The 11,940-nt window shown below is 54.9% G+C and overlaps 1 protein-coding gene across 1 annotated transcript in view; it reads right to left on the reverse strand.

Moving 5' to 3' along the window:
• PAPPA2 (pappalysin 2) overlaps positions 1 to 10,271 on the reverse strand; it is an 87,037-nt gene extending 76,766 nt beyond the window's left edge. Inside the window, exons 1-2 of the mRNA XM_062497882.1 lie at positions 9,803 to 10,271; positions 3,532 to 4,594 (exon numbers count right to left, since the gene is read on the reverse strand). Of these exons, the coding sequence (XP_062353866.1) occupies positions 3,532 to 4,594; positions 9,803 to 10,271 (1,532 nt within the window). The remainder of the gene's footprint in view (positions 1 to 3,531; positions 4,595 to 9,802) is intronic.
• Between the last annotated feature and the right edge of the window lie 1,669 nt (positions 10,272 to 11,940).

Here is an 11,940-nt window from a genome sequence, read left to right on the forward strand (position 1 = left end):
TTCAGCATCAACCCTTACCCCAGCTTTTGCCTCGGCCACAGTTGGCTCCATTCCCACCAGAGTTTTCACAGAACCCTGGCAAGGTGTGGGCTGAAAAAGTTCTTATAGATAACTCATTCCAATGCCCTTCTAAAGGCATTGGGAGGCGTCCCAAAGGCAGGGACACCTTCCACTATCTCAGGTTGCTCAAAGCCCTGGTCTTGGACACTCCCAGGGATGGGACAGCCACAGCTTCTCTGGGCAACCTGTGCCAGGGCCTCACCATCCTCACAGGGAAGAATTTCCTCCGAATATCTAATCTAAACCTGACCTCCTTCAGCTGAAAACCATTCCTCCTTGTCCTGTCACTACACACCCTTGTAAAAAAAAAAATAATTAATAATCCTTCTTTCCAGTTCTCACTTCCCTCCCCTGGGTGAGGGTATAAGATGGCATCAGCTGTAGCCCTGGAAGTATAATGAGATGTTCACCAGCTAAGAAGCACCAAAGCCACCACTGTTCCTCAGCTTTTTCCTCTAATTTACCTCTCTCTAAGATACAGCCCAAGAGGGAATTTTAAATCGGGAATTTGTTAAGATGGAAAAAGCTTTTGCTTGTGTGCTTAGAATTGTGAAGAACAAGACATGGTGTTGAGACTCTTCACCAAAATATATTGAATCCTCTACAATGCTGGTAAGAAATTGCCCAGCATCTTGCTCTTTCTCAATTCAATTATTTTTGGCTGTAGTAAGAAACATTCACGTCCAAACCACTCTTTGTCAAAGCCTTGAAATGGAGATTATTTAATCTATAAAAAAAGGTTCTAAGATTTTTGTCTTGCCATCTTGATCTAAAAGGAGATGCAGAGATCACCAGCAGTGGGGGTTCCCTCTCTCCGGTTGTCCCAAAGCCACAGCTCCCTCCTGGGTCTGGCACTGGTATGAGGAAGCAGAGAGGTCTGGGTGAGCAGCAGCCAGCTTGCTCTCTTTCACTTACAGATCCAAAGCTGTTGTTTGCATCAAAGCACCTGGCTCCTATTGTGCCGACTTTCTGCAGTTTGTTAAATTTTATTTCACGTTATTTCTCCTGTTTTGGCTTCCTAAAAATCCTTCTGTAAGGTTGCCAGCTGCCCTGCTCATTTGAAGTATAATACCTTACAGCAAATGCAGCAGCACTCAGCAGGAGCTCTGCCTGATCAAAACCCCTCAGGCTGAGGTCCCCAGCTTCTCTGTCTTGGGGTTCACCCACCAATTTTGGGGGAATGCCACAAACCCAGCCATGCTTTTCAGCAAGCACAAGTTCACCTCAGTTTTTCCCAAGCACACACTACTAGTTTCCCAGCGGTTTTCCCACAAACATCTATATTCTTCCCCAGAAACCATCCTCAGTAGGGATGAGCACAGGGATAGTGGATGTCCACCAGCATCACCCGATTGGATGTGGCTTTGAGCAATCTGGTCTAGTGAAAGGTGTCCCTGCCCATAGCAGGAGGGGTGGAACTGGATGCACTTAAAAGTCCTTCCCACCCAAATCATTCAATGACTACTTTTTCCTGTGATCTCTGAAGAAGCCAGCCAAAAGCAGCTCAGACAACCTCAGTGGCAGCAGGATTCAACCCATGCCCCCTCATTTCCCAAATGCCAGGCCCACTGGATTTAATTTTTCTGAGTTTAGCTTACAATCAATCATTCTTGTCCTCTGCACAGACCAATGAGTTCTTCAGAAAGAAAATTGCAAAAGATTTGTTATTTCCCTAGTGTTCCCATTTTCCCATTCCTTTCCCACAGAAGCAAGGGGTTTTTTTTGTTTTTTTTGTTTTGTTTCCCAACTTTAAGGGGAAAATCCTGACAAATGGAAGCCCTGATTCATACCAGCAAAAATTTGGCCTTTTTCAATTTAAGGTGGAGCCCTTCTTGTCTGAGGACGAAAACATTTCTCTAACTACACACAGAGGCAAGGACAGAGCCTTTGCCCTGCCAAAGCCAGTGGTGTTGGGTGCTGATGGCCACCACAAGTAGAGAGTTGTTGTGCAGGCTTTTCATCTGCTCCACAATCAGGAAAGCACTGCCACTCTGATTCACGGCATGGGAAATAAGGGGACAGGTGGCCACAGGGTGACAATGGTGGCTGTCACCAAAGAGACTTTCAGAGGTGGGAAAACACCTGGGGAGGGTTGCTTGGGCAGGGACATGATGTGATGCCTCTCACGGTCACTGGGATGCATTGGAATAAAGGCTCCCCATCCTCCTCCTGTGTTTTCTCAGGATGGGTGAGAAAGACTCAGGAAGGGAGGAGGGAAACTGCTGCTCCTCTCTATCACCACTGCACAAACAGAGACACCTGCTTCCCTCCTTCCTCCCTGTCCCACCTGGGAAGGAGCAGAGAGAAGAAGCAGACTTGGGAAAAGGGGATTTATAGTTACAGTCTATCTGCGCCCACAGCCCAGGGAAAGAAAATCAAAGAAGAAGATCAAAGGAAGATGTGTCCCTAAAACTCTCCCTTGCAACTTTTCTCAACAGATGCTGCCATGTGTGCTGTACTGCTCCTGCTCCAGTGGGCACCTCTGCCTGTTACCTGGAGCCAACAGCAGGGAATTAATTTTCTCTGACATTGAGACAGAAAGGGCTTTCAGTAAAACAAAAAAAGGAAAAGCCGTGACTTTTTTTCCTCCCTTCCCCATCTCCATCCAGAAAGTATATTTAACAGAGCCCCAAGTGCTGGAAGCCATCAACAGGGCTGTCAGCAATTTAGAGGCTCCAGCAAGCAGGGCGGGTGGGTGCAAGCCACTGACTGCACCGAGGACAATGTTCCCAAAAACCCAAGGTTCCCCATCATGTGAACGGGTCTTCCTGTCCATTCTTCATCCACTCCCACCCCCCCCCCCCCCCCCACACTGCTGACTCCAAAGATCTCTGGGGAGAGCAAGGGTCCCCAGACACAGCATGTTGATGCTCCATGGGTTTTAGTCCATGTGGACTATCAAGGCAATTTGCACCTGCAGCAAACAGTGAAGGCACACGTCCTCTTCCAAACAAGAGAATCTCCTTGAGGGCATCACTCCCTAGGGCAAGATTCAGCAAGGCTTACGTACACCCACCCATACCTTTCCAAACCTTGCACCTCATATCTAGCACTGCTGAGTTGCCTCCTTCTCCCCACTCCAGCACTCAAGGTATTTTGAGCACAAATTAAGAAATCAGACTTTAGACACATCCAGGGAAGGTAGGAAAGGGCAGCAATTCCCCAACTACATGCCCTGCAGGGGATCAGGGTAAGCAATATCCTTTGCAGGGGCTCTCTACCCACCCCAGGGATGCCCACATTCCCACTGGCACGTAACCAGAGGCTGGCAGCTCTGCACTGGGGATCCCCCTGGGGGGAAAAAACACTTGCCGGCAGGGCTTCACAGAAGGGTGCTACATCACACCGCAGGATTTATTTCTTTGGATGGGAAGCCCCTGGTCAGAAGCAATACCGAGGTGCAGAACAGGTGTTGGGGAGCGGGTGCATCCCATGCCTTGACGCACCACCCCCCACAAGCCCCACACCTACCGCTGGGGTGAGTCAGGGTCGAAGCAGGTCCTGGCCACGTCGGTGGCCCGCGGGTCGCAGCAGTCGCCATCATCGAAGTCGTCCAACATGTTGTTGCACTCCATGTGACAGACGCCGTCACGGCGCTTCCAGGAGAAACAGCGGCCGGGCCTTCGGCAGTCGCCGCCATCGTAGCCCGTGAGGGGATGTTCGCACTCAGGGTCACAGCGCTCGTTCCCCACCTTGCTGGGCTCGCAGCCCAGGAGGACAGCGCGGCGGCGCAGAGAGGAGTTGTGTACCTCCAGCAAGCTGAGCTGCCAGGAGATGTTGTAGGGCCAGAAAGCTTCACTCAGAGCCCGGTGCTGACGCCAGATCTGCTCCCAGCTGACTGTGGGCCGGCCGCCATCATCGTCCGCCAGGTTCACCACGCGGTACCGCACCACCTTCCAGCTCCGCAGCGGCCAGTGCTGGTTGTACTGGGACACCAGCTCCACGTTATCGCACGCGGTCTGCCCGCAGGCAGGGGGGCCCAGCGGCCGCAGGATGGGGGATGGTGGGGACAGCAACACCCACTGCTGGGGGAAGGCACCCTCCCGAAAAGGCACCCAGCATTCCTCCGGCGTGGCAAAGCCGGCAGCCAGAGCCAGCCCTGCCGTCTCCTCAGCCACCTCCTCTAGAAAGGAACGCTGGAGACGGGATTGGGACAGGGCACCGTGCCACAGAGCCAGCCCAGCCAGGTGTCCCCGGAAAGTGTGGGTGGTCCCCCAGGCATCCCCTCCCAGCAGCAGCGTGCGGCAGGAGGACATGAAGGCACTGTGCAGGGCTCCCTCCTGCCCGCTGGAACGGCCGACCCGTACCCCATCGACATAGAGGGCCATCCACCGCCCGTCGTAGCTGGCAGCCAGGTGTGTCCATGCCTCGGGGCGGTAGCGGTGGTGGGAGGTCACCTCAGTGACAGTGGCTGCCCGGTCCGTGCGGAGGGAGAAGAAGAAGCGGGCATCCTTCTTGCCGCTGAGCTGAAGGGCACGGATACCCAGCGCCCAGCCCTTGTCGCTGGCTGAGTGCGAGCAGTTGTTGAAGACACCTGCAGCAGGTCGGGGACAGGGATGGAGAGAGAGAGAGAGGAGAGCTGTTAAGGACCAGGCAGCATCACCACTCCTCCCTGGAGCACAAGCTGGGTCCTCGGCAGCAGGTAAAGGAAGGTGCCCAGAGGCTGGGCGGTGTCACCCACCAGGAGTGACACGCTAGCCCCCATTTAAAATCGTTTGCGTGAGCAGGTGGAGTAGCCAGGAAGAATTGGCAGAGCCAGAGAGGCAGGATGGAGAAAGGAGGAAGAGAGTGGATGGGAGCAGAGGCTGAAGAGCGAGGTGTTTCTGAGTTGCTCTCTGTAGGAGTGCTCCAGCGGGATGGGATTAGAGGCTAAGCTTTTTATCTGTGAGCCAAAGCTTTTAAGGGTTAGAGCACAGCAACCCAAAGCAATGCAGGCTCCTCCAGGGACTGCTTCCCCCACAGCTTCCAGGCAGATTTACAGCTCTCATTTATGCTCCAGTTTCCCTCCCGGTCATGCATCCAGTGCTGGCGGGAGAGGGTTGGAGAGGGCTACGCTGCCTCCAGCCTGGCGAGTGCCCTCCTCAGCCCCTAAGGTCACCTGAACGTAAATCCATTCCCAGGAACAGCCTCTCCCTCTGCACCCAAGCATGTTGCAAACCTCTTTTAGGCTGGGCAAGACCTGGAGCTGCGCTGACTTTCTCCCAGACTGCTAAGTGCCCACGGCAAAGAACCAGAGGCTTGCAGGCACGGAATGCCCTTGGGAATCAGTGGCCATAAGGCACTTAAATGCTGACAAGGATAAAGGGACCTGCTGCTTGAAATAAACATCTCTGGACTCTTAATAACCACAGCCAGGACATTCATGCAGGTCACTGGCCGAGGTGAATGAGTTTGAAGTCACTCTTTGAGCAACCAGTGGTGTCTTCTGGGGGCACCCTGCTCTCTCATTCATCATCCCAACAAAACGTGTCCCAGTGCTGACAAAACCTGCTGCCGTGCCCAGAGACTCTTTTTCTGCTGCACTCCTGCTGCGGTATTTCTTATTCTCCATTCTGCTTTTCCTGCTGCTCCTGCCCCTCACTGTGCCATTCCCATGACATACACTGCCTTCCCATCTTCATGGCATCAGGACCTTGTGGTCCAAAACAAAGCACTCCTTCCTGTGCCACTGTTTTGCCTGTCCCTGGGGATACCCCACCTGCTGCCAGAATTGCGAAGAGGCCAGTAGAGAAAAGCAGAGGTGTAGAACAGAAGGAGCTCCAGGAGGAGTAGGATCTCCTGGCTCTTATCCAGGGGACGTGTCAGAAGCCAGGTTGCCATGACCCCACATTTCCCCCTTATAAACACAGCTGGCAAAGGCCACCCCAAGAAGCAGCATCCCTCCCTCCATCCATCACCAAGGGCAAGATGGGTGGTGGCCTCTAAACCATCCCACAGCTGTAACCACCCTGGGCATGGATCCCTGTCACTGCTCACTACAAAAGCAGCCACGCACAAAGCCTCCGTGGGCGGATGGGCTTTGGCCAGCTCTTGTTTTCTGTGGATTGTGAAAGGGAAACAGAAAGACCAGGGAAAGCTGAGACAGGAAGAAGCCAAAAAGCAGGAGGCGAGCAAAGGAGCCTTGCAGAAGTGAGAAGGCAAAGTTGGAGAGTACTTTTGGGCTGGGTGCTGGCTGAAACATGCTGAGACCTGCACACTCAAAAGCCATCTTTTGGTCCTCACTGGGGATGAGGAAACAGGGCTTGATACCTTCTCTCCTGGGAAAACTCATGTAGTTTACCTTGAAATTATTCCAAGTGCCCCATATTAGATTAAACCCCAAGATGACAATGGGAAAAGCAACATCAAGGGTGGAACAGCCCCTGGAGTAAGTGTAAGCTATCGTCCTCGCAAACCCATGCTGGAGCCAAGTTCAACACTGGCCAAAAGAAATTTAAGTGAGCCAGAACCAGCTATAAGGACTTCAATAAAGTCCTCAGAGGTATGTAAGTAAGGCCAAGGCCAGCTCTACAACAGGGGAGGAAAATCAGAAAAGCAGCAGCTGGTGCATCCTAGATGTGGCCAGGGTTAACATCTCCACATCAGCAGCACCAAAGGTTCTGCAGGCAGAGCAGTATGTCCCACAGCTGGCAACCACTGCAGAACAGTGTCACAAAAAAGGTCTAGCATCAGGTCCTGACATATCTCAAGGGCTTTCATGAGAATTAATCAGGGAAGCAGTTTTAAGACCCCACAGTTTGCCAAGGAGCTTGGTATTTTGTCCTGAGGTAACCCACCAGAAGGGGAAGCTGTTTGTAGAAGTGTGAGGTATCTCCTCAGCAGCTCTAAATACAACTCTGCCTCTGATCCCTCAGGCAAGAAAGAGGAGCTCTAGCCTGGTTTATGCTGTTTACCTGTGCCTTAGAGGAATGCCTCCGGGGATTGAAACAAGAGTTGTTGGCAACAGTGCAAAGAAATTTGAAGAGGAAGGTACCTGTGATGGAAGGTCATGGAGAAAAAGCCCACAAAGAGACAAAGTGTGCCCCTTTGTAAGGACCACACTGCAAGCAGCCTCTCCCACTGGAACCAGAAGTTTTGCAGCACAAGGAAAGGTTTCCAGTCATGCTTTGGGACCCAGATACTGGGGGAAATCGGCTGCTAAAGCTCCAGAGTGTCTGACAAAGGTTGGGAGCCTCTAGCCATGGTCACCCCTCAAGTTATGCAGTGGGAACCAGCTCAGGCACCCGAGGAGGACATCTGGATTTAGACACAGCAGGTGTTTGGGATGATCTCTGGTGAGGGATCTGACCCAACAAAATCACCTACAATCTGAGTAAAAACCAACCTCAGCCTGGCACAAAGGGAAATTCCTTGGGGTTCACCAGAAGCAGAGAAGGCATAGATGGGAGACAAAAAAGGTGGAAAGGGAAACAGCATCACATGAAAGGACTCTCATCTGCTGCCCAAAATGAGAAGGACAAGGAAGAAGGACCAAGGAAGAATTTTCCTTCCCTAACAGTGGCTGTGGCAGGTTATACCCCAGCAGAAATCCCCCCACAAAGGAGTGACTAAGAAGGATGAACAGCTCCATCCAAGGTGGCCCTGAGGCAAAATGTGGCACCTAGGGGAAAAAACCCCAACTCCCGAGCCTTAAATCCAAGCATCAGCCACACCAGCTCACAGCTGGGACAGCTTGCTTTCCATAATCAGAGTGGCCAGCCTGCCCTTACTTCCCAGCACTAATGCTGGGAGAGCTCAGCTCTGCCCTGCTTTCCTCCTGCCTTTCCTCACACATGGACACTTGGAGCAACTCCAGCTCTTCTACACCTCTGGATGACCTCATGCTCAGTTGCCTTTCTTTCAGCAGAGCAGGAGCAGCAGATCAGGAGCAGACTCGGCACCTGCCGAGGACTGGCAGCTGCTTCTGTCACCTGCTCACACAAAATGCCAGCAGCACTGGGCTGGCCCCCTTCGGCCACCCACACCCAGGCCCTTCAGTCCCGAATGCAGGGAGACAGTGGGAAGTGAACAGTGACTCAGACAGCCAGAGGTTCCTGGGGCTGACTCAAATCCTGGAGGATATTACTCGAGTGAATGCCAGCACTCACGGGTGGTGCTTTCAGCACTAACAACTCTCCCACCCTTCAGAAGGAAATTAAAAAATAAAGAATAAAATAATAATAAAAAAACTCTGCTGGCTAGCTGGGAAATTCAAAACCCAGCACCTGCAGGCCAGACCTCCAGATGTGTTGCTGATGTGATGACCAGGAACTGTGTTCCATGCATCCCAGGGTGCTTCCTGCCAGCAGGGAGGCATTGAGGATGCTGATGGAAAGCAAGGTGGGTGCTAGGAAGTTTGGTAGTTTCCTTGTACAGCCTTGTACCAGCCTTGTACATGGCTGGTTTTCCCCTCTGCCAGAGACTCCAGCCCGTCCCTCCTACCTCTTCCACAGCACAGATGTGGTTATTGCCCTATAACCAAGGAGAAAAATCAGTGAAAGGGACCAGGCAAAGCAGAGGGAGGTTCAGTGGAATGGTCACCGGCCAAGGGAGAGTAAGAATAGAGAGAGGGATTCCCCAGTCAGCTTGGCTGGGGCAGCACAGAAACACAGGAGCTCCCACTGAGGTGACCTCAAATGTCCTGGCACTGCCATCTGTTCCCAGCCCTTCCTAGCATCCCTGCACTGCCCTGCCGAGCTGGTACCCAGACACAAACACTTCATAGCTGAATGAAGCACCACTGCAGGAGGTGACATCTCTGCCAGTGTGCCAATCTTCTCCTTCTCCTCAGCTTCTCCATCACAGGATCATTAAGGTTGTACAAAAGCCCTTAAGGTCAAGTCCAACAGCTAACCCAGCACTGCCAGGCCCACAGATAAACCATGTCCCTAAGCACCACATCTGTGCATTTTTTAACACTTCCAGGGATGGTGATTCCACCACTTCCCCGGGCAGCCTGTTCCAGTGCATGACAGCTCTTCAGAGAAGGAATTTTTCTTAGTATCAAATATGAAAGTCTCTTGGCACAATTTGAGGTAGTTTGTTAGTTTTGCTCAAGAGAAGAGACTGACAACTACACTCTCCTTCCAGGTGGTTGTGAAGAGCAATAAGGTCCCCACAGAGCCTCCTTTTCTCCGGGCAGAGACCCTCTCAGCTCCCTCAGCTGCCCTTCACAGGACTCGCTCATCCCTCGCCTGTTCCTTAGCAAGCTCTTGAGGGGGCAGTTATGGGTAGAATAAGCCCCTGGGGCCGACCCCCCTCCCCACAGCCGTCCCGCAGAGCCCTCGGGGCCGCAGCCCGGGGGATCGGAGCGGGGCCGGGCGCTGAGTGCGGCGCGGCTGCCACCGTGCGGCCACCGCCCCGGGGACCCGCCGGGAGCCCCGGAAAGCTTCGGTGTGCCCGGAGCCCCGAGCAGGGGGACCTGGTGGGCTGAGGAGGGAGGGGAGGAGGATAGGGGGGAGCCTATCCCCCAGAGGGACCTTCCAGCTCCCGGCGAGGGAAGACGGAAAAACCAGATAGGGATGGGGGGGGGGGAGGAGGGGGACGGGCTGGGAGGACGGAGCGGGTGGAAACGGAGGGGAGGGGATGGTTTAGGGCTTGGTCTCAAGGGAAGGAGGAATATTCCACGCCCGCGGTGCTGAGAACACGGGTGTGGGCGCGGGGTGTAAACTGCCAGAGCGGGGAAGTCAGGGAGTCCCCCCGTGCGGACGTTTGAGGAGGGTCGCGAGGTGTCGGGACCCCATCCCTCCCTGCCGGGGTTTACCTGCGATAATGGCCGGGTTGTTCTGTCCGCCCTCCGCCTTCACCCACAGCTCCAGGGTGAACTCCTCCCGCGGGACTGCGGGCAGCGCCTCCGCCCGCGCCGCCAGTTGCTCCCGGCCGCCCGAGAAGTACAGGGCGGGCAGCGGCCGCTCCCGGGGAGGGTCCGGCACCTGCGGCTCCCGGTCCCGCCGCCTCTCCCCGCGGCTCCGGCCCCGGCCCCGACCGTCCTCCTCGCCCTCCGGCTCTTCTCCTCCCCTGGCTCCCCGCGGTCTCCGGCCCCGCGAGGATGCGGCTCCGAGCGCCCCGTGCGCGGCGGGACCCTGCGGGTACAGCCCGTACGGGTGATGCGGAGGGGCGGCGCGGCGGCTCGGAGCCTTCATCCCGCACCCTGAGACAGGCGGGGTCTCCCCGCGGGCCAGGCTGAGCGCCGCCAGCAGCAGCGCGGCCAGGGGGGCTCCGCCGCGCAGCATCCTCCTTGGGAACGAAGTTTGGGGGCTGGGAGGTGAGGGGAGAGTGGCCGCGGGGGAAATAGGGTGTTCAGGGGGGCGGCGGGCGGCAGCGCCGGGGCACAGTCCCCCGCCCCCGCCGCAGCCGCTGCCCCCAACTTTTCCCCGGCACCGCTCTCCTCCCTTCTGCTCCTGTGAGAGGAGGAGGAGGAGGAAGAGGAGGAGAAGAAGGAAGGCGAGAGCACCGCGGCGGGGACCCCCCTTCTGCCTGGAGCCGGGGTTCCCGGGGCACGGCGAACCCTTCGCGGCTCCCGGCGCTGCCCGGCTCTGCCTGCGGGAGCGGGGGATGCGTTAGTCGCCCTTATCTAGAAAGCCCTGAGGCGCTCCGCTCCCCCCCCCCCCCCCCCACCTCAAGGAGGGGTGTGGAGGGGGGGCTGCCCTTATTTAAAGATGATTATGTCCAATCTAATAAACCCCGAGCGGAGCATCGCCCTCCCTTCCCTCCGCCCTCCCGGGCGCTGCCCAGGATGCTGGCGGGGAGGGGATGCGGAGCAGACACAACCCTCCGGGCTTTGGATCCCCTCGGCACTCCTTCCCACCCTCGGGATTTTGGGACAGCACCTGTCGTGTCCCTGCCCATGTTTTCTCCTGTTGTAGCTCCCACCTCGCCTCCATCCTCCATCTCCATCACCTAGACGGGAGGAAAATAATCTGAAAGGAGGGGACACCCTCCCTCAACCCTGCCCCAGGCAAGGGGAGAGGTTGTCTTAGAGTCCCTTCTCGGCAAGAGATTTTTCTGCTTTTTCTTGCTTTTATTTATTTTTGTCCTTTCCCAAACAATGACGCGCAGAAAGTTGTGGTGGAGGTGCCTTATCTGAGCAAACCACATCCAAAAGCCAAAAAAACCCCTATGAATGCACCAAGGGAGTGGGCAGCAGTGTGAGAAGTATCTCATCCACCCTCTGCCAGTGGGTACAGCACCAGCACTGCGGGAAAGAATTTCTTAAAGCATACAGGTGAGAAAATAAACTTCCAAAGTTTCCTCTTGGTTCCCAGCACTCCCTCACAACAGCACATGGCATATGAGGCTAGGAAAACTTCAGCAAGTAGATTCAGTGAGATGAAAAGCTTTTTAATGCTTCATTTTCACTATTTTTTTTCAGTCCCAAATGCTATCTGTGGCGGTCAGTCTGAAGCCGGGTTGCCAGCGAAAGCTGGGAGGCCCATTCCAGGGTACAGCCTTTCAAACCAGCAATGCAGCAGGGAGGGTTTTAAGAATAAACGGCAGGAGCTGGCTGTCTGGAGTTGGGGTTGGGCGGTTTTTTTGTCCTCTCAAGGTGGGAGGGTAATGGGAATAAGGGTGGGGGACTGTTGCCTTTAGTCAGGGGGAGATAGAAAAATACAGTGCTGGAAAATTTGAGGGTTAGGAGGGGTGAGCACAGTGCATCTCTTACTGCCCGGGAAGGAGGAACGTGGGTGTGAGCACACAGAGAGGTGAGGGCGGGGCTGGCAGTGTGTGAAGAGGAAGGGAGGACACAAGGGAGCGAACAAGGCCAGGCAGAGAAAGGATGGCTCATGCAGAGTTGTTCAAGCAACTCCCAAGGACATCTGTGGCATGAACCACATCCAAGCACAACACCAACACCCATTGCTTGTGGGGCGGTGGTGAGGTCTGCAGCTCTCCTGCCTGCAC

The sequence above is a fragment of the Cinclus cinclus genome, chromosome 8 (genome assembly GCF_963662255.1).
Source record: "Cinclus cinclus chromosome 8, bCinCin1.1, whole genome shotgun sequence".
In the NCBI taxonomy this organism is placed as follows: domain Eukaryota; kingdom Metazoa; phylum Chordata; class Aves; order Passeriformes; family Cinclidae; genus Cinclus; species Cinclus cinclus.